This window comes from Equus asinus, chromosome 26, assembly GCF_041296235.1.
Source record: "Equus asinus isolate D_3611 breed Donkey chromosome 26, EquAss-T2T_v2, whole genome shotgun sequence".
Classification (NCBI taxonomy): domain Eukaryota; kingdom Metazoa; phylum Chordata; class Mammalia; order Perissodactyla; family Equidae; genus Equus; species Equus asinus.
The window spans coordinates 25,304,613-25,331,163 of record NC_091815.1 but is presented as its reverse complement, the minus strand read 5'-3'; the positions used below and the strand labels follow the sequence as shown (position 1 = coordinate 25,331,163).

Below are 26,551 nucleotides of genomic sequence, written 5' to 3'. Positions count from 1 at the left end.
GCGGGGGCGCAGCGGCGGCCAGAACCGCGCCCTCGTCCCAGCCTGGCGCCTCCGCCCCCCAAGCCGAACCGCTCGCGCACCAGGACGCCGGGGTCTGTTCATTCCCCCTCCCCTTCCTTGCAAAAAGTGCCTCGTCACCGCTTCTGCCCGCCCCCGCTGGGCTGGGAGAACCGTGGGGTTAGCGGGAACATTTGGGGATGTGGGGCGGCATGGCGCCTCCCGAAGGAACTCTGTCGGACGCGGGACAGAGGGGGCTCTGAGGTCAAGGGTCACGGAGGAGAACGGAGCCTAAGCCTGGGGACAGGTCTCAGCGAGGCTCTTGTACCTGCCCTGTCAGGGACCGGCCAATGGGCGTGGCGGGGCGGTGGCCGCACCGGGGAAGGCGGGATCGTGTTTTGCGTGTGGGCGTGGCCTACGGCCAAGGGGCGGGGCTTGAGCGGCGAGGCGCCGGGCAGGGGCGGGGCCTCTTTGCATATCCAGCAGGCGGCGGACCAAGGGGCGGGGCTGGGGCGGGGAGCTGAGGCGGGAGGGGCGCGCCCCCGCCCCCGGAACGGAATCCTCCGGGGAGCGGAGCAGGCTCGCGCGCGTGCATCCCGCGCCGGCCCCCGGCCCCCGGCCCCGGCCCGCGTCAGACTGAGCTGCCGCCGCCGCCGCCACAGCAGCAGCAGCGCTCGGGGATCCGGGCCCAGCCGGGGCCGCGGGAGGCGGGGGCGCCCGGGCCCTGGATGTCCCGCACCGCGGCGGCCAGCGTGAGAAGGGCGGGAGAGGGGGGCTCGGGTGGGGGGCGGCGCCGCTGCTGATGTGGCGGAGGGTGGGAGGCAGCCGCAGCGCCCGGATGGAGAGAGGGTGCGAGGGCTGGGGAGGTTAGTCGTGGGTGGGGGTCCAGGAACAGGCCCCCACCAAGCCAAAGATTGGGAGATAGGGGTCTTGCGCACAGGCCCTCTCTTGCCAAGGCCCTAGAGGTAGACCTACCCCATCAAAAAGATCAAGGACAGGGGGATAGATTCTAGGTACAACCCCCCAGGCAAGGTTTTGGGGATGGGTCCGGGACACAACCCCCATATGAAGCCAAGGCCTCCGGGAGGCGATTCCAGACCAGACGCAGTCCCAACGCCTCCCTGCCTGAGGGGATCTCGAAGCACAACAACCGTCTAGGCAAGGTCTTGGGAATGGGGTCCCTGGGCACAGCGTCCCCACCAAGCCAAGGCCTGGGGGCATTCCAGACACAGTCTGTCCCCAGACTTCAGGGCGTCCTGAGCACAGCATCCCCCCAATCCTTGGGCGGCGTCCCAGAATAGACCCTTTTCAAAACAAGCTCCCTGTGCCTGGGACTCCATCCCCTCCCTAGCCTGAATAAAATAAGGGAAATTTTAGCCCCCCCCCCCCCAAGGCTTGATCAAGGGTCCCAGGGTACAGGTCCCCTGGGCCACCCCTTTTGTCCCTGGGGCTGCCCAGCTGTCTGGGAGCAGCCCCACCCGCAGACAATGCGCCGCCTTCCTCTCCCAGTTCTGACCCCCCAGATTCGTGCTGGTGGGGGGGGGGGCGGCTCCCCAGGGACCGGGTACAGCCCTGTCTGTCTGCAGCGTCTGCGTGACGGTGGCTTTGTGTGTGGTACCTGGGGGGACAAGGGAAAGCAACGGATGGGGAGGTGGCTAACTGTGACCCCATGTTTGTGTTACTGTAGCTGTGTTGTGTGTCTGTTTTGTGGTTGTGTCTGGCAGTGTTTGTGATTGTGTCTGTGTGTGAGCTCAGCATTTGTGTGAGTGTGTGATAGCTGCTCACTGTGCAGAACACTGTACTATTTAGTCTTTCTGTGTTTGAGTGTGTATGTGGTTGTGACTGTGTGGTTGTGTCTGTGGTTACATCTTTTGTGACCCTATGTTTGTGTGCCTTGGTGACCATCACTGGGTATGTGACAATGTATGCGTTGAGTCTGGTTTGGGGCATGTGTGTGGCTAACTAAAGATGTGGGTGGAGTTGTGACCGTGTGTAAGTAGAATTGTGTCTATGACTGTCCATGTACGACTCTCCCAATGACTGTGTTTGTGGTTGTGTCTGTAACTGATTTTATATGTGTCACGCATGTGGCTGTGTGTTACACAATGTCCCTGCAACTCTGGGTGTGTGACTGCCATTGTATACGAAGTCACGTGCCTATGTGACTGGGGTGGTGTGGTGGCACTGTGACTTGTATGTTTGTATGACAGTGGTTGTGTGTTCATGGCCACATCTGTGTGTGTGACCAGGTTGTATAAATGACTGCACGTAGCTCTGTGTGTTGATACTGAGTGACCGTGTGCATTTATAGTTGTGTATGTGTGATTTGGGTTGTGTATTTGAGTTGAGGTCTGAAACCCTGGCTGACTATTAATAGTGGGTTATTTCATTGTGTGTGACTGAAACTGTAGGTGTGTCTGTGTGTGGTGGCACCAGGTAACTTGTGTGTGTTTGTGCGGATGTGTGTATGTGACTGTGGCTTCTATATTTTTATGTGGCCTGCATGTCTGTGACCCTGGGTAACTATATGTACTTGTGTCTGTGTCATGTCTGTGAGAGTGTGTGTGTCTGTAGCTGTGTGACTGTTTGGTGTGTGTGTGTCTGCATGCATGCTGGACTGCTTGTGTTTGAATCTGTGTGATTTGGTGACAGGGCCACTGCGTACTTGGCTCTGTCAGGAACCGTGTCTTCTGTGTAAACGCAGCTATCAAGCTACGTCTGGGTCACTGCCTTTCTGAGCATACACCCGCCAGTGCGCTTTTGATGTGTAAAATGGAAATTATGTGCTAATATCTCTATGTGTGCGATATTATGTGTCAGTCCACATGGGGCTGTGGTTGTGTGTGGCTACATACTTGTGTGTGTGACTTGTGTGTTTGCATGAAAAGAGACTATGTGTTTTTCTGTGGTGGTATGCCATGGCACATTGGGTGACGGTATTATGACTGTGATATATGGCTGGGTACTACGGACACTGATGCTATGTGACTTTGCATACATGACCATTTCTGAAATGTGTATGGCTGTGACTCTCACCACCGACTTTGCGACTGTGTCTGAGTGTGGCCATCCTTAGGGATGGTTGTCTCTGGGTGGTTGTATGTGTGTCTTGAGTGTTTTGGGGGGCACGGGGGTATGTGTTTATAACACCTGGGCTGTGGCCATCAGTGTCTCTGTGTGATTGGGTATGGAGGACTGTCCATATAAGTGTGGCTGATACTATGACCAAATGTGTGTCCCTACAACTGGGTATGTGTGACAGTGTGTGACCAAGAAGTTGTGTTGGTGTGACTGATAGAAGGGGTTGAGTGTCCATGCGCAGCTGTGTGCTGTAGATGATCAAACACATGGCTGTGATGGGGTGTGGCCGTGTGTGACCAAATTCGTGTCAGTATGTCCACAGGCATCCATGACCAGATGTCAACATGCAGGAGTGAGCTATGTATGACAAGTGTGTGTGCTGTGATTGTGTCTGTGTGGCTTAGTGCTAGTGGATGACCTCTGACTGGGTGTGATTCTCTGTGGGTGGGTATGTGACATGAGGATCTTGGGTGGGTGCCTGAGGAAACATAACTGTCATTGGTGTGGCTGTGCCTGTGCCACTCTGGTGGGTGTGCCTGGCCCCAGCTGTTTGTGTGTGGCTGAGAAAATAGAAGTGACCGAATGCCAGCAGCTGATGTGAGCAGACGTTTGTGGCAGTGCCTAGGCAGGCTGGGACTCCCCGTGGGCAGGTGGAGCAGTGTCCGTAATGGAGACTGTGTATGCCTGTGAACACAGGTATGTGACCAGATGTTTACAGTGGTTGTGACCATTTATGGGTATCTGTGTCATCTGGTGTGTGTGGCTGTGGTTGTGCCTGTGTGTAAGTAAAAGCACAGAGCTGTCACTAGGTGCTAGGGACAACCGTGGCCATGAGTTGCATGTATACATATGGCTGTATGTTTGTGTGTATCCCTGGACGTGTGTCTAGATAGCAAGGTTACTCCCTCCTGACACCATCTCGTTGGGTACTGAGGGCCTCCTGAGGCTGGGACATCCCCAACAAATGCCCCCCAAACACACCTACTCATTCCTGGGCCCTTGCAACCAGGTGGCTCATCTCTCTAGTAACAGTTGCTATGACAACCAGGGCTCTCATCAGGGAGCCTGAGATGGAGGGGTGTTGGCTGATGTCCAAAGAGGGGGTGAGGGAGAGGACTGAACCCCATCCCAAGCCAGCTTCTTACCTTCTTCTCCCTTCCTCGGGCAGGGCGGACCCAGGAGGCCTGAGCAGCATCTGCCCCCAGCCCCCTGTGGGGCCCTGGGGCCCCCTGAAACCTCCAGGACGGAGCCAGGTGAGTGACCAGCTGGGGACAGGGCAGGGGCTGAGTGGCTGGGTGGGTCTGCCTAGCACCATCAGAGGAACTGCCCCTGCGGTCACAGAGGCCTAATCACCTTCATGAGTGGACACCCTCAGACCTCTTCCCTGCACACTCAGTAACCGTCACAGCCCGACTTATTCACACACACACACACACACACACACCCCTAGACTATGTCACACACACACTCGGACATTCAGACACACACCGACATCCCCACACCCACAGGTGCAGGGTCACACAAACAAACAGACACATTCTGAGACAACACCCAGGCTCCCTCACACAGGCGACTACGGACACTAACCAGATACAGACTCAGATACACACTCCCAAGGGACACACTCTGACACACAGATAGTCTCCCAGACAACACGCACATACCCACACTTTTATAGACAACAGCTGTACTTTCACAAGCAGACACAGCCTTCCAGACAGTACCCATGGAGCCATGCTCTCACAAAGAGCCACACTTTTGCCCACAGACGCAGTCTCACATAGAATACTCAGCACTCTCATAGACAGGAGCCACCTTCTCACACAGTCACCTCCTCACAAATAAGCCTCATGAACACACTCTCAAAGACGACAGCCTCATTGGACTGTTTCTCACACACCCTCATGGACGTGCAGTTGCCTACTGACACCCCCTCAGAACAACACCCATGGACCCAACTCACTTTGATAGTGGCCACATGCTCTGACGCAGACACACCCTCACAAACAACAGCCTTCCCACCAACAGCTGCACTCTTGGACAGCGACATGGTCTCTGGGGCAACTCTCACAGACACAACGTCACAGGCAACAGTCCTAAAGACAACAGCCACACTCTCACAGAGACACAGCTTCAAAGACAACAGTCATGGACATACCCTTGCAAAGACAACAGCCTCATGCTCAAACAGACATCCTCACAGGCAACATTCCATGACACACACGCACAGCCACTCTCACACATGGATACCCTTCAGCAACAACCTTCAGGGACCTGTACTCACAGACCACAGCTACACTCCTGGACACAGACTCCCTCAGGGACAGCATTCACAGACACACACTCGTAAACAGCCGTTCTCAGACCTGCGTCCTTCCATACAGCCTTCAGAAATACACTCACAGACAAAAGTTGCATGCTCAGATCTAGACACCCTCACAGGCACCATTCAGGAACACACCAGCTGCACACCAGCTTGCACACACACACAGTCCCCCCCTGCTGTTGGTGCTCTGTCCTGGGTGTCCCTTCACCCTCCTCCTGGGACTGTCAGTATGGCTTATCAGTCAGTGAAGACTGTCCTAGTCAATGAAGACCGTCTTTGTGGCTGGCCACGCCCCCTCCCCTCCCCCCACCTCTGATGGTCACAGGTGCACATCGCCCCCGGGGCCCCTGCCTTACCCTAGACCTACTTGTCAGAGGGGCGGTATCTCAGAGGCACAGAGACAAGCTCCCGTTCCCCACCCGCCTCTGGCCTGGGCTCTGGACCTCAATCCCTGGACCTTCTGAGTCACCCCACATTTGACCCATGCAACTCCCAACCCCTTTGCCCTCTGACCACTTCATCCCCTGACCTTGTGACCCCTGACGCCTATGCCCTCTAACCCCGTGCCTTTCCATTACTTTGGATGTTCATGCCTCTTGACTCAGATCCCTAATCTCCAGACCCCGAAAAGCTGTGAGCGCTCCATCCCCAACCGCCATGCCCCTTAGTCCATGTCTCCTGAACCCCCACTGCTGACTCTCACACTCCCCTGCCTCTGTTGCCCCCTTTCCGGGCGTCCCCTGACCGCTGCTGATCCATGTTCCCTGAATGTCATGTCCTCTGCCCAGCGACCCCTAACCCGGTAACCCTACTCCCATGCTAGCTGACCCCGTGCTCCCTGAACACTGTCTCCCTCCCCCTTGAGCCCCATGCCTCTGACCCCGCCCTTGACCTGCACCCCTGTCCTGTGTCACCAGACGGGGCGGGCACCATGAACAAGTTACGGCAGAGCCTGCGCCGGCGGAAGCCAGCCTACGTGCCCGAAGCGTCGCGCCCACACCAGTGGCAGGCGGACGAGGACGCGGTGCGCAAGGGCACGTGCAGCTTCCTGGTCAGGGTGAGTGGGGGCGGCGGGCGGAGCTGTCCGCATGCGTGTGAGGGCTGGGCCCTATGGTGAGACCCTGTCATGTGTGGAAGAAACGCCCATCCCCAGAGAACTGTGGACCATGCCGCAGCAGGACTGCACAGCCCAAGCCCTTCAAAGGAGGGATTAAAAACCAACACGTGGACAGGCCTAGGGGTGTGGTGGTTCAGTTCGTGCCCTCCACTGTGCTGCGCCCAGGGTTCAGGGGTGCCAATCTCCAGGGGTGGACCTGCACGCTGTTCATCAAGCCATGCTATGGTGGCATCCCCATGCAAAATAGAGGAAGGTTGGCACAGGTTAGCTCAGGGCCAATCTTCCTCACCCCCCCAAAAAAAAAAAACACCAACACACGTTCTCTTATACCAAGAAAATATTACCTGGGGGACATCCTGCCTGGAGTCGCCCTATTCTGTGGGAGCTCACAATTTCCAGAGGGCAGTGGAAGGTCACAGAAATTCTGTAGCATTTGCAAAGCTTTCTACTGTTAAGTGCTTTCTGGTTTAGACCACCATGACCCTTTACAACACACGTTACACTTTTATAAGCGAGACAGCAGGATTCAGATCCAAATCCCAACTCAGTCCCTTCCCGGCTGGGTGATGACACACCGTGGTCACAGCCCCTCCACCTTATTTTCCCTTCCCCTGGAAGTAGCCCTTAAGTCCGAGGGGTCCATTTGGGAGGTGCAGGAAATGCTGGTGGGGGTGAGGAAGAGAAGGCAGCCAGTGGAGGATGTGTCACTAAACTACGGCTGTGGGCAACTGAGCTTGATGCCATGGGGGGATCTGGGAGACAGAGCCATCCCACTCATAGGTGAGGGAGCTGGGCCGTGTGTACCCCAGCTCCTGTCAGTCATTGCGTGGGGCCAGTCCCCAGAGATGCAGACATTCACACTTGGAAGGACGACAGGGACTTGTTAAGGCCCGGGGATAGAGGCAGGCTGGGAATCTCTCCTACACGCCATGTTTCAGTTTTGTCATCTCTGTGTCTGGGCCGGGAGTGGGTACCTACCTTGTAGAGTTGAGGTGCCAAGTAAATGAGTTAACGCCTACGATGTGCTCAGGACACTGCGATGCGTTGCAGCTGCTCAGTGAATGCTAGGAGTCATTGCTTACTGTGCTGATGGCATGTCCTCCCCTCCCCCCTCCCTCCCCCCAAGTACCTGGGCCACGTGGAGGTGGAGGAGTCTCGGGGTATGCACGTGTGCGAAGACGCTGTGAAGAAGCTGAAGGCGGTGAGTGAGGGGCTGGAGCAGTGAGGGGGCAAGGTCAGACCAGAAGAGGCAGCCCTGAGCAGGCCCTTTATCTTCCTCCCCCACCCCAGATGGGCCGGAAGTCTGTGAAGTCTGTCCTTTGGGTGTCAGCCGATGGCCTCCGAGTGGTGGATGACAAGACCAAGGTAGGAGGCTGGTGGGGGTGGGAGTGGGTGCCACTGGGCGCCTTTCCTCATCCCGCTCAGATCGAGGCTGAGAATGCGTCCCTGCCCACCTCTAGGATGTTCCTCCCTCAGGGCCCTTCTAGACTATGCCATGTGCTCCTACAACGTCTTGGCACACCTTACAGTCATAATTCAGAGTTGAGTCCTGCTGTTACTTGTGAGCTGGCATAGATAGTGGGTGAGAGCACAGACTGGGGAGCAGCCGCCTCAGCTCACGTCCCAGCTCACCCGCTTCCCAGCTGGGTGACCCCAGCTAGGAGATTTAACCCTTCTGTGCCTCAGTTGCGTCCTCTGTAAAATGGGGATATAAATGGACCCTGTCATTGAAGGAGAAAGGATATGCAAAGGGTTTAAAACGGTGCCTGGAACAGCGTAAGCGTTCAGATCCATAAATGTTAGCTGTTGTGTGTTTATCGTCAGTCTACCCAGCCAGACGGGAGCACCGTAGGGCCAGATCCGCGTGTCCAGTTGCTCACCATTGAACTCCCTGCCCCTGGACCAGAGACTGTCCAAGGAGGCAGCCAGCACATGATGAAAGTTAGGTTAATGACTGAACAGGACTGACAGCTTTGCGCAGTCAGTTCCCTCTGTCTGAAATGCTGTTCCCTGCCTTTTTGCCTAGTTAATACCTCCTCAAGGAAGTTTTGCCTGACTCCCCCGACAAGTTGGGACATGCACCTCCTCTTGGCTCCTGCAGGCCCCTGGGTCTCCCCCTGACTCCCGGCCCTGCCTCTTCTGCCTGTGCCTCCCTCGTTGCAGCCTGGCTGTGACTTGGGGCTGTCTCCATCTGGTGATGGCTCTGATCCCCGCACTAAACTGGGAGCCCCGTGCAAGCAGGGCGCACAGCTGTTTCAAGCCGTGCTGGGTCCCCACCCGGTTCAGGACAGACCATAGAGCAGACACTAAGGGAATGTTGAATGAATACGTGCAAGACAGTTCACGACCCTCTCCTGGCCTCCCCGGCCCCTCCCAGGACCTGCTGGTAGACCAGACCATCGAAAAGGTCTCCTTTTGTGCCCCTGACCGCAACCTGGACAAGGCCTTCTCCTACATCTGCCGCGACGGCACCACCCGCCGCTGGATCTGCCACTGTTTCCTGGCACTCAAGGACTCCGTGAGTATCCCCAAAGCCCGGGGCCGGCTGACTTCTCTCGCATGCCCTGGCGTCCCAGCCCCGGCCCCGACTGGCCTGGTGGAGTCAGCGGGTCACTCACCTCTCCTCTCCCTGCCCTGTGTCCTCATCTGGAAAACAGGGTGTACTCGGAGCTCCTGACTTAGGGATTCTTATGAGACCTGAGGGGGTTAATACAAAGTATTTAGAACAACGCCTGGCACGTAGGAAGGGCTCAGGAAGACGTTAGCTCTCATCGTCCTCCTCATGACCAGTCATGCGCCGCATAACGATGTTTGCGTCAACGACGGACCGCATCTACGACAGTGGTCCCTTCGGATTAGGACCATAAAGCCTAGGGGTGTAGGAGGCTGTCCCATCTAGTAAGTGCAGTCTAGTGGTTCGCACAACAACAAAACCGCCTAATGATGCATCTCCCAGAACGTGTCCCCGTCGTTAAGCGACCCATAGTTCTTCGTGTTTCTCTGACTTTTCTCCTGAGGGTCATGTCCACACAGTCATGTGCACTGATGGTCCGGATACAGCTCCACGAATTTTTGCTTAGGCATAAACCCCACCCAGGTCAAGGTGTAGAGCGTTTCCTGCCCCCAGCGGGCTCCCTCGGGTCCTTCTGAAACAGTACCGCCCAGGGTGCCTGCTCTTCCTTCAGCCTCCATTCATTTTGCCTGTGGTTCTTAATATTTGGGGGTTCAAGGCCCCCTCTGAGAATCTGATGGAGGCAACAAATGGACTGTCTTCTCAGAAGCATTCTCACAGTTGGGAGTCTGAGGCTTGTGACAGATACCAGTCATTTCAGCAAGGTAGAAGTTTGTTTCTGTTTCGTGTGAAATACATCCAGAGGCTGGCAGTGCGGCGTTGGTGTGACTCCTCCCCTCTCATCAGGGGCCGTGGCTCCTTTTATCTTGTTGCAATGCTGGAATATGGCTTCCACTCCATGATCCAAGATGGATGCTCATGCTCCAGCCTTCACATCTTCATTCCAGCTGCATAAAGGAAGGAGGCATGAAGAGGGGCACACCTTCTTCTTTTGGAGAGCCACGTAACACTTCTGATTACATCGCATTGGTCAGAACCTTCTTGCATGAACATCCCTGCAAAAGATGCAAACATCAGCTGCAAAAGATGGTGGAAAATATAGTCTTTATTCTGCGCTGGCCTGTGGCCCCTGACTTCAGACCCCACCTGACTTGGTAGGAAGCCACTGTCTCAGCCCTTTACATTAGCCAGCATTCTTTGGTTGCTGGCAGCAGAACTAATCTGGCTAATTTAAATCCAAAATAAAATTAATGGCAGGATATGAGGAATCTCACAAGATCAAAGGCAGTCAGAGCATTAAGCATCAGAAAGAGTAGAGAGCAGGGCAGCCTGGGGACACTGCCGAGATGAATCCACTGCTGAGGCTCTGGGTTCAAATTCTGGTGAGAGGGCGTGGATTGGTCTGACTCTTGGCCGGGGGAGGGTGGAGCATCAGATTGACTTAGAATGTTGAAGAGGAGTTCTCCAAAGGCATTTGGCATGCTGGTATCAAAAGCAGGGCGAATGGTTGGGGGCCACCCAGTGGCGCAGCAGTTAAGTTCACACGTTCTGCTTTGGCAGCCTGGGGTTTGCTGGTTCAGATCCTGGGTGCTGACATGGCACCGCTTGGCAAGCCGTGGTGTGGTAGGCGTCCCATGTATAAAGTAGAGGAAGATGGGCATGGATGTTAGCTCAGGGCCAGTCTTCCTCAGCAAAAAGAGGAGGATTGGCCGCAGGTGTTAGCTCAAGGCCAATCTTTCTCAAAAAAAAAGCAGGATGAATGGATCCTGAGCAAGTACAACCATGCCTTTGTCTGTAGACGCTACCAGTCTCCACTCAGGGATTCCTTCCTGTTACAGAAACCCTGCTCCAAAGAGCGCTGAGCCCCCGAAGTGAGTCAGCGCCCCCAATTTCCTCACTCACACACACACTTTCAGACTAGGGCTGCAAAACGAATTTGCGAGTGTCAGTCCTGACTAGTGCCTGCCAGGGGCTGGTGTGGAAATATTGGCAACCCAGAGCCAGGAGCAGCTGCTGTTGCCCGAGCCCAGCACAGTGGTTGTATCAGTTCTCCATCACTGAGGAACGAGTGGCTCCAACACTTAGTGACTGAAACTTGCAATGATCTCTTCCCTCTCGTGGTTTGTGTAGGTGAGGAATCTGAGGAAGGCTCGGCTGGGTGCGTCTGGCTTCAGGGTCTCTCATGCTGTTGCAATCAGATGGTGTCTGGAGCTGTAACACCAGGAGAACGGCCAGACATGTCTCTGTCTTCGTGGAGTCTCGGCACCTCCCCAGTAGGGTCTCTCCCGCGTGGAGAGCTGGGCTTCTTACGTGGTGGCTCAGGGCTCCAGAGCAAGGAGAGAGAGAGAATGAGCATGGGAGCCAGCTAGGAGGAAGCTGAGTTGCCTTGCTGGGCTTGGTCTTAGAAACCACAGCATTGCTTCTGCAGTCTTCTGTCTGTCTGTCCAGGTGGTCACAGAGGTCTTCCCAGGCTGAGGGAAGAGGACATAGGCTCTGCCTCTGAAGGGGGAGCATGCGGGGCCAGAAATTTCTTGCGGCTGTTTTTGGAAAATAAAATGCTACCTGCTTAGTGTGGATTTGGGTCAGACCACCTGGCTGTGGGACCTTAGGGACGAGTGACTTCTCTCCGGGACTCAGTTTCTTCTTCTATGAAATGGGGAGCATAGCAGCGGCTGCTCAGAGATTTCCTGGGGAAGCATTTGTTATGGTCACACACACAAAGTTCTAAACAGAGTCCCACAGTAAGTGTTCCATAAGTAGGAACCGTTGCTGTCATTGGGGAAGTATTTGGGGATGAGAATCAGAGCAAGGAAAGAGCAGGGCCATCTCCTCTGGGTACAGAGTGTGGCGTTGGCTGAATTCCTTCCCTCTGTTTCTTTTCTTTTTTTTTTGAGGAAGATTAGCTCTGAGCTAACTGCTGCCAATCCTCCTCTTTTTTTGCTGAGGAAGACTGGCCCTGAGCTAACATCCATGCCCATCTTCCTCTACTTTATATGTGGGATGCCTACCACAGCATGGCTTTTGCCAAGCAGTGCCATGTCCTCATCTGGGATCCAAATTGGCGAACCCCAGGCTGCCAAAGCGGAACGTGCACACTTAACAGCTGCACCACCGGGCCAGCCCCTCCTTCCCTCTTCTGAGCTTCAGGTTTTAAACGTTAAGCAGTAGAGTTCTTGGATTCCCTAATTTAAGGGTTTTTTTTTAGGTGAAATTCACATAAAATCCATCATTTTAGGGTGTACAGTTCAATGGCATTTAGTGCCTTTACAATATTGTTTAACCATCACCTCTATCTAGTTCCAGACATTTCCGTCACTCCTACAAGAGGCCTCATCCCATTAAGCAGCCACTCCCAGCCCCCTACACATGCATCCCAAGCCCCTGGCAACCACTAATCTGCTTTCTGTCTCATAGATTTCTCTCTTTTGGATATTTCATACAAATTGAATCATACAGCACGTGGTTTTTTTGTGACTGGCTTCCTTCACTTAGCATGATGTTTTCAGGGTTCATCCGTGTGGCAGCGTGTTCATTCATTCCTTTTTGTGGCTGAATAATATTCCACTCTATGGAGGTACCACATTTTGTTTCTCTCTTCATCCGCTGATGGACATTTGGGTTGTTTACATCTTTTGGCTATTGTGAACAGTGCTGCTCTGGACATTTGTGTGCAGGTATTTATTTGAATACCTGTTTTTGATTCTTTTGGGTGTATACCTAGGTGTAGAATTGCTGAGTCACATAGTAACTTTTTGAGGAATTGCCAAATTGTTTCCCACAGCAGCTGCACCATTTACATTCCCAGTAACAATGTTCCAGTTTCTCCACATCCTCATCAATGCTTACTATTTTCCATTTTTTTATTGTAGCCATCCTAATAGGTATAAAGTGGTTCTCTTATTGTGGTTTTGATTTGCATTTCCTAAATGACTAATGATGTTGAGCATCTTTTCTTATGCTTATTGGCCGTTTGTATATGTTCTTTGAAGAAATATCTATTCAAATCCTTTACCCATGTTTTTAATTGGGTTGTTTGTCTTTTTATTGTTGAGTTGGAGGAGTTCTTTATATTTTCTGCATACTAGACTCTTAGCAGTTGTATGATTATCAAAAATTTTTCCCCCTTCTGTGAGTTGTCTTTTCACTTTCTTGATGATGTCCTTTGATATACAAACACTTTTAATTTTGATGAAGTTCAACTTATCTATTTTTCTTTTGTTGTCATACCTAAGAATGCACTGCCAAAGCCAGGGTCATAAGGATTTACCCCATGTTATGTTCTAAGAATTTTAAGATTTTATTTTTTTTTCCGTTTTCTCCCCAAAGCCCCCCAGTACATAGTCATATATTCTTGTTGTGGGTCCTTCTATTTGTGGCATGTGGGACGCTGCCTCAGTGTGGTTTGATGAGCAGTGCCATGTCCGCGCCCAGGATTTGAACCAACGAAACACTGGGCCGCCTGCAGCAGAGTGCGCGAACTTAACCACTCGGCCACGGGGCCAGCCCCAAGTTCTAAGAATTTTATAGTTTTAGCTCTTACAGTTAGGTCTTTGATCCATTTTGAGTTAGTTTTTGTAAATGGTGTGAGGTAGGGGTCCAACTTCCTTTTTTTTCCATGTGAATATCCACTTGTCTCAGGACCATTTATTAGACTGTTCTTTCTCCATTGAATAACCTTGGCACCGTTACTGAAAATCAATTGAGTGTAGATGTGTGGGTCTATATCTTGGCTCTCAATTCTATTTCATTGGGTCTATATGTCTGTCCTTGAGCCAGTATCACACTGTTTTGATTACTGGAGCTTTGGAGTAAGTTTTTAAATAAAAAATGTAAGTTCTTCTATTTTGTTCTCTCTCAAAACTGTTTTGGCTGATCTGGGTCCTTTGCAATTCCATATGGATTTTAGGATCGGCTTTTCCATTTCTGCAAGAGTCCATTGGGATTTTGACAGGGGACTGTGTTAAAGCTGTAGATCACTCAGGGAAATATTGCCACCTTGACAATGTTAAGTATTCCAGTACACGAACACAGGATGTATTTCCTTTCACTGAGGTCGTCTTTATTTCTTTCAGCAGTGTTTTGTAGTTGTCAGTGTACGTGTCTTTCATTTCCTTGCTTAAATTTATTCCTAACCATTTTATCCTTTTAGATACTATTATAAATGGAATTATTATTTTAATTTCATTTTTGCATTAGTCACTGCCAGTGTATATAGATATAACTAATTTTTGTTGATCTTATATCCTGAAATTTTGCTGAATTCACTTATTAGCACTAACAGTTTGTGGATTCTTTGGGATTTTCTACATATAAGATCATGCCATCTGCAAATAGAGATCATTTTACTTCTCTCTTTCCAGTTTGGATGCCTTTTATTTCTTTTTCTTGTCTAATTACTATGGCTAGAACTTCCAATACAGTGTTGAATATAAGTGTTGGAAATGGGCATCATTGTCTTGTTCCTGGTCTTAGGGGAACGCTTGCAGTCTTTCATCATTGAGTATGACATTAACTGTGAGTTTTTCATAAATGTCCTTCATTAGGTTGAGGAAGTTCACGTCTATTCCAACTTTGTTGAGTGTGTTTATCATGAAAGGGTGTTGGATTTTGTCAAACGTTTTCTGCATCAATTGAGATGATCATGTGTTTTTTTTCCTTCATTCTATTAATGTGGTGTATTATGTTCATTGATTTTCATATATTGAACCAACCTTGCATTCCTGGAATAAATCTCACTTGATAATCATGCATAATCTTTTAAAAATGCTGCTGGGTTCCGTTTGCCAGTATTTTGTTGAGGATTTCTATATCCAAGTTTAACTTTAAGAATGACTGAGCATCTTGGTTAGGAAACAGAAGTCAGACAGATCTTATGAGAATCCCAACTCTGCCACTTGTTATCACGGGTGTGTTGACTGAGCCTCAGTTTCTTCATCTGTAAAATGGGTTCATAAGAGTGTCCACCTCTGGTACTGTTGTGAGGATTCTGTAAAAGGATGCAAGTCAGGGCTCAGCCCAGAGCTGGACAGATTTACACTGGCACGTATGTGGTATTTCCCTGTGCCTCACTCTGTGCTGCATGCCTTGCGTATATAAATTCACCTAATTCTTGCAACAACCCTGTGAAGTAGGTGCTATGAGGGCCTTCATTTTACAGATGAGGAGCCTCAGGTACTGAGAAGTGAAGTGATTTTCTTGAGAACACACAGCTGGAAAGTGGGAAGCCAGCATCCATCCCAGGCTGTCTGGTCTTGGAGCCTCTCAAGTAGGCACTCAAGAAACAGCAACTGTCATTTTTACTCCCAGCATTTTATTAGAAAATGTCTTCAAGCACGCAGCAAAAGCAAAAACAAAGGCTTGGACGGTGACCGTCACCTGGACGCCCACCACTCAGATCCTGTCATTCACATTTGTCTGTCTTACTTTATCGCTTATTTATCCATCTCATTTTTGATGCATTTCAAAGTTGTAAGCGTCAAAATACTTCCCCTAAACACGCCGGCATGCGTACCATGGAGCAGAATTCATATATGTTCCCAGCTCTTTTTCTTTGGAAGGAAAATACATGCTGTGCACAAACCTTGAGTATACATTTGTTGAGTTTTAACAACTGCATACACCTGTGTAGCCCAAACCCCCATCAAGATCTAGAACGTCATCACCACCCCAGGCTGTCCCCTCCTGCCCCTTCTCAGTCAGTTCCCACCCTGCTCCCTAAGAAACAGCCACTGTTCTGACTTTTTTCACCACAGTTTAATTTCGCCCATTCTAGAACTTCATATAAATGGAGCCATACAGTGTTTCACTGTTTCTGGCTTTTTTCACTTGGGGCTGTCATTTATTTCCCTCGTGGTGCAAATACACCCTGAGGCTCAGAGAGGTGAAGGGACTCGTCTGGGGTCAGCCAGCACCTAGCTGCTGGAACCCCGGGCTCCTGGCATCCAGTCTGCACAACACGGCGTCTCTAACCCCCACCCCAACCTCTTCCCCTAGGGCGAGAGGCTGAGCCACGCTGTGGGCTGTGCTTTTGCGGCCTGCCTGGAGCGGAAACAGCGGCGGGAGAAGGAATGCGGGGTCACGGCCGCCTTCGATGCCAGCCGCACCAGCTTCGCCCGCGAGGGCTCCTTCCGCCTGTCTGGGGGCGGGCGGCCTGCTGAGCGAGAGGCCGCCGACAAAAAGAAAGGTGGGTGCTGCCCAGAGGGCAGGGCTGGGCACAGAGTGGGCCCCGGGTTGGGGTCGGGCCTGGGGATCCAGTTTGCAGGGAGCGCTGCAGAAGGCACAGGGACTCTACAGTTTACCAAGCACGGCACCAACCACAAAGTTGGGTTACAGCTGATACAGCATCCTTCAGTTTAAGGAGTTCTTGGGCCGTATTCTGTGGGCCACAAATCCCGGGAGAGCGCCCCAAGCCAGAGCTGTATTCTCTGCTAACTCAGGGAGGCTCCTGGGCTTTTCAGACTGTGTGTCAAGACCTGTTCATGGGTGTGAAGTTAGCTCACTGGACTGAGGCTGGCGTTTGGAGAAGTGAAAGAGAGAAGAATAGAAAAGACCAGAGTAATCGAATGTAGTAAGAGTCAGGATAGTTTAGGGATTGTTCCCTTTCAGTAGGTGTATTTGCACGCAAGGGGCTGTGTGTGTGTGTGTGTGTGTGTGTGGAATGGTTTCCCATGTAAAAGGCATTTCTTACTCTGGGTTGCCATCAAGAAAGTTTGAAAAATACCTGGTAAACTCTAACATTCTAGGTAAATGGCACATAGTCTATAAATTGTGAAACAGTTGTTTTTTTTAAAATGTAAATGTGTTATGCGCTGAGTCACAGTGTAATTCATTTTATTTTGTTTATTTATTTATCTTACTGTGGATTCTGGTTTTAAGATTTTTGGAAAATGCCGCTTCTGTTAGAATTTATAAAGAATTTACCATTGGGAACTGTTCCAGATTAAAGGAGACTAAAGAGATTTGACAGGTTTTAATAAATGCAATGTGCGATCTTGAATTGGATCCTGGATTATATATATATGTAAAGAACGTCTATAAAGGATTTGATTGGAATCACGTGATTGGAATTGGATAATTGGGGGAATTGGAATATGGGCTGTAGATTAGCTAATGGCATCATATCCATGTTACGTTTCCCAAGTGAGAAATTGTTCTGTGGTTTAGCAGGAGTCTGTCCTTGTTCTTAGGAAGTACGTGCTGAAGGTTTTAGGGTTGAGTTGTCTGCAGCTTACTCTTAAATGGTACAGAAAAATAATGATGGAAGGAGAGAGAGAGCGAGTACGGTAACATGTTAACACTGGAGACCATAGGTTCAGAGAAACTGTGCGCTCATTGTTCCATTATTCCATCTTTTCTGTAAGTTTAAAATATTTCTAACTACAAAGTTAGGAAAACAGAAGTTTTCATCACTTACTGTTATATTAGCGTTGACAAAGTATGCTTTTATTTGTAAATTACATGGCTATTTACAAGCCTCTTTACAAATTTACAAAGTTCTTCACAGCTTATAAAGTATTTCACTGTTTACATCATCCATTAGATTTGTAAAGAATTTTATCCTCGGCAAAGCAGATTGCAAAGTGAAGTTAATAGAGGGCCTGATAATGTATGTGATATTTTACTGTTTACAAAAGAACACTGGGTCCGCCGCCCTTCACAGTTTACAAATATTTCTTTACTATTTATATAGGATATTAGAATTTACAAAGAATGTTGTCACATGCTTTAGAGATTGCAAAGGGTTTTGCTGTTTCCGAAGGGTATTATACTTTCCAGGTACTCTGCAATGTGGAAAGCCCTTTACAGCTTGCACAGCAAAATGAGAATTTACAGAGTGTGTTTTGATCAGCCAAACACCTCACACAACCATTGCTATGCGCTGATTCGCAGTCTCAAGCCCCCACACTTGTAGGCAGAGCCCTTTCGAGTTAGGAGTACTGAGCAGTGAGCTCTCCACAAAGCTGTTTACCAAGCTTTCGTCAGATTCCAAAAGACTGGCCATTCACTGCTTTGCCTCACCCTCCCAGGAGGCCTGGGGAGGTGGCGTAGGGATGTGCATCCCAGGTTTATAGTCCAGAAAGGAGCCCAGAGAGGGGAGGGGCCTTCCTGAGGTCACACGTGAGGTGGGCGCAGAGGTGGTTCCCTGGTTCAGCCTGTTTCCATGGCCCCAGGCCAGGCCTGGGTGAGAACCTCCCCACCTCCACCTTGAAGATGGGAGAAGAAACGCTGGGTGACCTCTCTGCCCTCTCTGGGCCTGAGTTTAATCTCACCGGTATTCAGGCTGGAGCCAAGGTGAGGCCCTGATTGGAGGATGGGGATGGGTTTGTGTATTGGCAGGGGTGGGGAGACCCTGCCATTGAAGAGCTCGCCTCTCTGCTGAGTGGGGAGACCAGGTACCCCCAGAGGACAGAGAACGGTCCCAGAGTGGAGGGAGCCCAGTCTGAGGGGCTGGAACAATCTGGAAATTTCCCCAGAGGAAGAAGTGTGCCAAGCTGGGTCTGGAACGATGGGTCGCAACTGGAGGAAGGGAGGAGGTACTTGAGGTGGGAAGTGGAGAAACAGAGAGAAGAGCAGACAGAATGACAGGAAGACAGCATGGTGTGGAGAACCAGCTGGAAGGAGGGTCAGGGTAGGACTGTCATTCGGAGCACAGACACTGGAGTCAGCCGGCCCCTTGACTAGCATGTGCCTCAGGCAAGTCACTTACCATTGCTGGGCCTCAGTTTCCACATCTGTAAAATGGGGATAGTGGTAGTATCCACCTCATTGGATGGCTGTGAGGATCGAATGAGTTAATACTTGCAAGGCCTTGGAACAATGCCTGATACACTGGTCGTGCACCAAAGGTTAGTTAAACTAATCAGAAAGGGAGACAGAAGGTCTCAGAGGCAAAAACAGCAGGAGCAGCAGAAGAAGATAGATCAGAGGCAGAAAGCTGGAGAGACACAGAGCTCAGGTTCAGGAACAATTCCCCAAGGGCCTCCTGGGCGAGGTGGTCTTGGCTTGGGTAGGAATGAGGGACATTTCAGGGCTCTGACCAGCCTGTCTTGAGGGCAGGACACATGCAGTGAGGAAGAAAGCCCTGGAAAATGATCAGGGGACTGGGCGGGACAGGCCTAAATGCCAAGGTGAGGAATCTAACCACTTGTCTCCCCCATGTCTCCAGCAGAGGCAGCAGCTGCCCCCACTGCGGCTCCCGGCCCTGCCCAGCCTGGGCATGTGTCCCCGACACCGGCCACCACATCCCCTGGTGAGAAGGGTGAGGCAGGCACCCCAGTGGCTGCAGGCACCACTGCGGCCGCCATCCCCCGGCGCCATGCCCCCCTGGAGCAGCTGGTCCGCCAGGGCTCCTTCCGTGGGTTCCCGGCACTCAGCCAGAAGAACTCGCCTTTCAAACGGCAGCTGAGCCTACGGCTGAATGAGCTGCCATCCACGCTGCAGCGCCGCACTGACTTCCAGGTGAAGGGCACAGGTGAGCTCCAGGCTCAGTGGAAGGAACATCAGGATCAATACTACTGTCTGTTGTATGCAAGAGATAGAGAAGAGGTGGTACACACCATGATTGATTAGCACTGTCTGCCATGGGCAAAGGAGAGAGAGGTGGAACACATGGTGATCAATTAGTAGTGTCTGCCACTGGCAAGGAATAGGAGAGAGGTAGTATAAATCATGATTGATTAGCAATGTCTGCTATGGGCAAAGGATAGCAAATATGTAGCACAAGACATTATCAATTAGTAATGTCTGCTGTAGTTAGGGAAATGAGAGAGGTAGCATATGTCATTACTGATTAGCAAAATCTGCCACAGGCAAGGGAGAGGAGAGAAGCTGCCTAGGTGCCATGTTTTTGCTCAGGAGGAGGCTGAAGCACCAGGCTAATGCTCCCTCCAAGCATTTGGCCAGTAGAGCCATGAGATCTGGCCAGGTGAAGGGTACAGCCTCAGAGGAAAGGAGGATTGTGATGGATTAACAGCGTGTGCCTCGGGCAGGGAGAATAGAGTGATGGCCTTCGTCATGATCTCGTTACAAAGTCTGCCATGAGCAAGAAAAAGGAGCGGGGTGGCATACCACACGGTGAATTAGCGAAGTTTGCCGTGGGCAAGGGAGGAGAGAGAGAGCAGCAGGAGCGTTAGAGTTTTGCCCAAGGGGAGACTCCCAGAACTTGGCCCATGGAAACATGAGGTGAAGGGCACAAGTGAGCACGGGGATCAGGGGGTCAGGTCATCCACAGTGATGGATTCACGATGTCTCTTGTGGGCAAAGGATGGGGCAGAGGCAGCATCCATCCTCATTGATTAGCCATGTCTTCCAGGGACAGTAATGAACGGGGTAGCATATCCTCATTGATTAGCAATGTCTGCCATGGGCAGTGATAGGAGAGAGGCAGTAGAAATGTCCTGTTTTGCATGGAACGAAGATGCAGTTACAAGGACCAGTCTTGTCTTCCAGCATTTGGCCAGTAGAGCCGTGAGATCTGGCCAGGCGAGGGGTGGGATGAGCAGAGTTCAGTGGGAAAAAAGCATTGTGTTTAATTCCTAATGTCTGCCACGGGCCAGGAAAAGGAGAGAGGTGGCATATGTCATGATCTAAAAGCAACGTCTGCCGGGGGAAAGGGAGAAGAGAGAGGTTGGCACGGGACCATGTCTTGCCTGAGGGAGACAGGCAGGAGGGTTGTCTCTCCTCCCAGCTGTCAGTGAAGTCATGCGGTCTGGCCTGCCCTCCATATGCCAGATCTGAGACACCTACCTCTTCTGGCCTCGGGCATTGGCGTGGGAGGTATTGAGCTGTCTCCAGGAGGCTGGGCTACTCCAAAAGGTGACTGCTGAGCCGACGCCAATGCTTATTGAGAATGACGCACACTCACTCTGTGTCCCGCAGGACCTCTTGGCCATCTCACACCCTCAGATGTGCTGTCCTCATGCAGCCTGACTTTAAGTACACCCCCAGGGCTGTCACACGTGCTCCCTGAGAAGCGGCAGGCTCCCCAGGCTTTTGGAGAAAGCTTCACACTACTGTAACCAGTTCCACACTTGCTTGAATGTGACTCGCCACACAGAAGTTTCACAGACTCACACAGGTGTCACACTCTGCCGCAGGTGTCACACACACTCAGAAGTCACACACTTAGAGTCACCTGCACTCAAAAGTCACACACACTTGGAAGTCGCACATGCAGATTCGTGTACACTCGCCAACCCACTCATACATCACACAGGCGGATTGGCTCACACTGGGGAATCAGAACCAGAACATCACACACCTGGATTTCAGTCACACTCAGACGCCACACCCTCAGAAGCCACACACCTGTTTGGACTAACACACACAGTCATCATCGAATTGACCTGGAAACCACCTACCCTCCCACCTGGGCACCCCCACGTCACACCTGCTGGCTCCTACCGCCAGTTGCTTTCTGATGCTCCTTGAAACACCGTGCATGCTCCCTTAGAGACAGCCACTTGCTGCAATGTCACAGGCACTTGTCACACACCACACTTGGTGGTCCTCTGTTGTTTATTCGGATGTGCCTTTGCTCAAGCCCTCACGAGGCCACCACACCTGTTCAGGGTCTCCTGTCTTGCTGGCACATGTGCATCTCTGCCCTCATGATGTATGTTATGGGCTGGGCCGGGTGGGGCGAGCAGGATCCCAGTCCTCTACCCAAAGCAGGACAAATGATCGCCAGCCAGTGAATACCAGCATGGCCGAGATCCATTCTGACCAGTCGATGCTCTTGCCATACACGTGGTTGAACATATTTTTTAATTCATGAATGTGGTTAAACATTTTAAATATTTTTTCTGGTTTGTGGCTATGCACAGGTCTTCAGGTCCTCCTCAGTTTGGGGTCCCTGTAACTGTCAGCCAACCAACGTCACACACTACTTGGCTGCTATACCACTCAGATGTCACACAGACATAGGCACAGAGTTATCATTTTTGTGGCCACGGCCACTTGGTTACTGCAGAGTGGACCCTCTGACCCACACACCTTGCAAGGGAAAGGTCCACAGGTCATAAGAGAGGGACACCTGAGGGCATGGGGTCAAGGGCACGGCCTGGGCCTGTTCACTGACCTCCACCCTTCCCTGACTTCCCAGTGCCTGAGATGGAGCCCCCTGGTGCCAGTGACAGCGATGGCATCAATGCTCTGTGCACACAGATCAGCTCGTCCTTCGCCAGTGCCGGCGCACCAGCGGCAGGGCCACCGCCAGCCTCAGCAGGTAAACTCAGCCCTTCTATTGGGGCAGACACCCTGCGGTGTCCTCTGAGAGCTATGGGCTCATTCTAGAACCAGGGAGTCACTTTAGAACCATGGCTCATCTCAGAGTCAGGGGTTACCGTAGCACGATCTTAGGACCACGGGGTCATCTCGGAGCCGGGCTTCATCCTAGAACCAGAGAGAACATTAGAACCATGGGGTCATCTCAGAACCGTGGGGTCAATTTTAACCTTTCCTGTCTTAGAACCATAAAATCTAGAAAACTACAGCCTTAGAATCAAAGGAGATTAACAGATTTGGAACCCTGAAACCTTGGGACCTCACAGCTTTAGAAGAACTGAGAACCAGCACCATGGAACCCTAGACCATGAGCTTATCCTAGAACCAAGAAGCACCTTGGAATCGCAAAGAACGTAAATTTAGAACTGTAGAATCCTAGACAACACAAACGGAAAGCCGTTGAACCTTACCCAGTATGTGAGAATAGTACGCTCTGGGAACAATCCATGCAGTCAGAATCTTGGCCTCCTAAGACAGCATGTTGGCAAAATGTCAGAACCAAGGGTGATATTAACAGTGTTTACTCACAGGTTCGGCATTGACCAATCAGAAGGGAAGCCAGGCCGGGTGATTGTCAGTCTTCCCTGTGCTTTTCCATCTCAGGATAACCCTGACATCTCAGAAGTGTATTTCCTCAGCACTGCGGACCCCTCATGTGGTCCAGGATGGTTAAGCCATTTGCCCAGCATCAACACAGCTGGCGAGGAACAGAGCTGGACTCAAGGCAGGCAGCCTGGCTGCAGGGCCTGATGCCCAGCCCGGGGTTCTTTCCACCGCAGCCCATGCCCCTCATCCGCCTCTCTCCTCTCTCCAGGGACTTCTGCTTGGGGCGAGCCCTCCGTGCCCCCTGCAGCTGCCTTCCAGCCCGGGCACAAGCGGACCCCTTCGGAGGCTGAGAGGTGGCTAGAGGAGGTGTCGCAGGCAGCCAAAGCGCAGCAGCAGCAGCAGCAGCAGCAACAGCAGCAAGTGGCCCCGGTGCCCGCCGTGCCCCCCGCCCTGCAGCCCTTCCCCGCCCCCATGGGGCCCTTCGATGCCGCCCCCACCCAGGTGGCCGTGTTCCTGCCGCCCCCACACATGCAGCCCCCTTTTGTGCCCGCCTACCCGGGCTTGGGCTACCCGCCCATGCCCCGGGTGCCCGTGGTGGGCATCACACCCTCACAGATGGTGGCCAACGCCTTCTGCTCAGCTGCCCAGCTGCAGCCCCAGCCGGCCACCCTGCTCGGGAAAGCTGGGGCCTTCCCGCCCCCCACTGCGCCCAGTGCCCCTGGGGGCCAGGCCCGCCCACGCCCCAATGGGGCACCCTGGCCCCCGGAGCCCGCGCCGGCCCCGGCCCCTGAGTTGGACCCCTTTGAGGCCCAGTGGGCAGCGTTAGAAGGCAAACCCGCTGTGGAAAAGCCTTCCAACCCCTTCTCGGGCGACCTGCAGAAGACCTTCGAGATTGAACTGTAGCCCGAGCCACGCTGCCCGCCCCCTCATCTCCAGGTGCCCCACGCCTGGGAGTGGGGGGCATCCTCTCCCCTAGCCCCTGCTCCCTGGGGCTGCGCCCCCAACACCCCCTCTAACCCCTTCTCTTGACCACCCCCTCCCCCCCAGCCACTACAGAACCAACATTGTGACGCCCAGGTTGCGACAGGATGGAATTCAGGGACGGATGCAGCCTGGCGAAGGGACCTATTTCACTGCCGGACTCAGGCTGGCAATGCCCCTCTCCCCCCACCCCAGACGCAGGGGGATGGCCACAGTCCCACTGAGCGCCCTCCGTTCAAGTTACATTTCCTAGTTTCTGTTGTTGACCTTCCACCTTCCAGTATTGGGTGGGATGCAGGAGGGGTGCCCACTTAGGGGCTCTCCTGGGCGCCCCCCGAGTGCCCACCCCAAGTCTGGTCTCCCCTCCGCCCACACACAGCACAAGCAAAGGGCTTCCCTTGGCCCACCCGCTGCGTTCACTGCCAATGCTGTGCTCACCCCTGTCGCCCCTGCCCCCAACATGGGGCCCACCTCTTCTTTGGGCCAAGGTCTCATGGGGGCAGGAACCAAGTTGGGGGTCCAGGAGGCGGGGTAGGGGGAAGGGGGAGGAGATCCTCAGTTACCTCACGTCGGTGCCCGCTGGGGAGGGGTCCGGGGAGATGGGGGTGTGCCTGGCGGGTACTTTTCTATCTTTTGTTTCCAGATTTTTTTGTATCTAAACTTGCAGATTTGTATTATACAAGGACAGCCAATAAAGGAAGAATATAACGGTGCCCCTCGGGAAAGCAGGGTGTGTGTCTAGGGGGGTGGCATGGTCACAGCCCTTCCTCCTGAGTCATCTCCTAAAACAAGAGGGAGTAAAAAGGGTCTCCCTGTCTGACGTCTGGGTCCCAACAAGGGAGCAGGTAACGCGGACCCAGCACCTGAGAGGTGGGTGTTAAAGGGCACCCAAAATTACTCACCCCATTTTTGATTCTTACAAATTTTGAACCAAGGAATTAAAAAAATTATAACCCAGGAGCTGGCCCCGTAGCCTAGTGGTTAAGTTTGGCACGATCTGCTTCGGCTGCCCGGGTTCAGTTCCCGGGTGCTGACCTACACTCGTCAGCCATGCTGTAGCAGCATCCTACACACAAAATAGAGAAAGATTGGCATAGATGTTAGCTCAGGGCCAATCTTCCTCAAGCAAAAAAAAAAAAAAAATCTGCTGCTAATCACTATTAAAATTTTAAATAATCAAGTTTGGAATACTATATCTTTGAGCTGGCAATTCCCGTTCTGTCAATTGCACTTTCTGTAACTTAGGTACAGACACAGTGCCATCTGACGTGGCAGCATGTTGTTTTTATGTCTCCCTATTGTTTCTTGGGTCCTTGATTTAATCTACAAATTCTATATTTTTAAATATGTAATATATAAATTATATGTTTAAATTATTATAGCTGTTTAAAATGCGGTGATTGATTTTGTGAAACCCGGTATTATATCCCTATTTGATGGATGGGGAAATTGAGTCACTTGCTCAAGGTCACACATCTGATTAGGCGGGGAGCTGAGATTCAGACCCAGCTTCTGGCTGACCTCAAGGCCAGTCATCAAACTACCAGGCTGTGATGACCAAGGCAAGGGTCTGCCCTCAAGAGTTTACATTACAGCCATCAACCAGCTATGGATCCTGAACCCAGAGATCTGTGACAGATGGCCCTGCCAGGGCACCCAGGGGATCCCCAGGGAGGGAACAAAGAATTTTGGTAGAAATGAGCCACACTCACCTCCAAGCCTTTGCAGACGGCATTCCCTCTGCCTAGAAAACTCTTTCCTGATACGGCACCTTCTGAAGAATGCTACTCATTCTTCAGGCTTCAAACACCTCTTTTTAGAAGTGGAGCCTCTTCTAAGGCCCGCCCCGCATCCAGTCCTTTCAAAGTTTAGGCTGCCCCTTCACCCCCTTCAGGCTGAGTCAGGAGCGCCGGCTCTCCAGATCCTAGAGGGCCCTTTGATTCCCCCATCCTGGCCCTAACTCCTCTGCCTGTTTCCCCCATCTCAGCGCTGACCCATTCTGGGCTGTCACTATCTGGTCCCCACTGGACTGTGAATGAAGGGTGGGTCTGGGGCTGTCTCCGTCACTTCCGTGTCCCAGCACAGGGCCAGCCACAGAAAAGGCAATCCCAGTAACTGACCTCTGCAAACCGCGGGCAAGTGAGCAGGGCAGAAAGGGCCTAGGACTTCCACAGGGATGATTCGACCTACTGGACTAATGGGGAAATTGAGGCCACAAAGTGCGCAGGAAATTGGGGACAGAGTCAAGGTCCACTTCCCTGCCAGAGGCTGCTCTTTGCCCGGAACCATTCTTCCCTGTGCCGGAGCGATCTTCCTCAGAGCTCCCCCAGCAACAGTCCCCGGAGAGGCAGACTTCTGGTCCCGCGGAGCTGCACAGACCCGTTATCTCCGAGGACCTCCCATGGGCTCCTCTAAGCCGATTTCCCATCTTCCCTCCCACGCCTGATGGAGACTCGCTCTTCACGCTACTTCTCTCTGCCTCCCACCCTCCACTCCCCCAAGCTTCGTCTCTTTCACAGCAGACCGGGAGGGACGTGCAGTTAACGCCCTCGCCCTGCCTGATGACCTCGTCCCACCTAAGGCCAGGTGCTGCACCCACCACCCCACCTCACCCCCATCTAGGTTGTTACAGCGGGGCATGCGGCTC

General features: G+C 52.3%; 1 protein-coding gene across 3 annotated transcripts; it reads left to right on the top strand.

Annotated features, from left to right (window-relative positions):
- Positions 1 to 547: 547 nt before the first annotated feature.
- Positions 548 to 24,618, top strand: NUMBL (NUMB like endocytic adaptor protein). 3 transcript variants are annotated; one of them, XM_014860280.3, is made up of 10 exons: positions 548 to 749; positions 4,247 to 4,331; positions 6,322 to 6,461; positions 7,648 to 7,722; positions 7,812 to 7,886; positions 8,899 to 9,039; positions 16,087 to 16,276; positions 19,259 to 19,564; positions 22,196 to 22,318; positions 23,192 to 24,618. In XM_014860280.3, the coding sequence occupies exons 1-10, from the start codon at positions 726 to 728 to the stop codon at positions 23,824 to 23,826; spliced, it is 1,794 nt and encodes a 597-aa protein (XP_014715766.3). In that variant the 5' UTR covers positions 548 to 725; the 3' UTR covers positions 23,827 to 24,618. The 3 variants fall into 3 exon arrangements, with proteins under 3 accessions (XP_014715766.3, XP_070355031.1, XP_070355032.1); XM_070498930.1 differs by having other exon boundaries at positions 592 to 749; positions 19,262 to 19,564; positions 23,192 to 24,617; XM_070498931.1 differs by lacking the exon at positions 548 to 749 and adding an exon at positions 3,705 to 3,774.
- The last annotated feature ends 1,933 nt before the right edge of the window (positions 24,619 to 26,551 follow it).

Excerpts from the sequence above, each read along its gene's own strand:
- NUMBL (XM_014860280.3), top strand. The coding sequence starts at position 726 with ATGTCCCGCACCGCGGCGGCCAGC. Across the intron at positions 4,332-6,321 it reads AACCTCCAGGACGGAGCCAG|ACGGGGCGGGCACCATGAAC; the intron begins GTGAGTGACCAG and ends CTGTGTCACCAG. Across the intron at positions 9,040-16,086 it reads TCCTGGCACTCAAGGACTCC|GGCGAGAGGCTGAGCCACGC; the intron begins GTGAGTATCCCC and ends CTCTTCCCCTAG.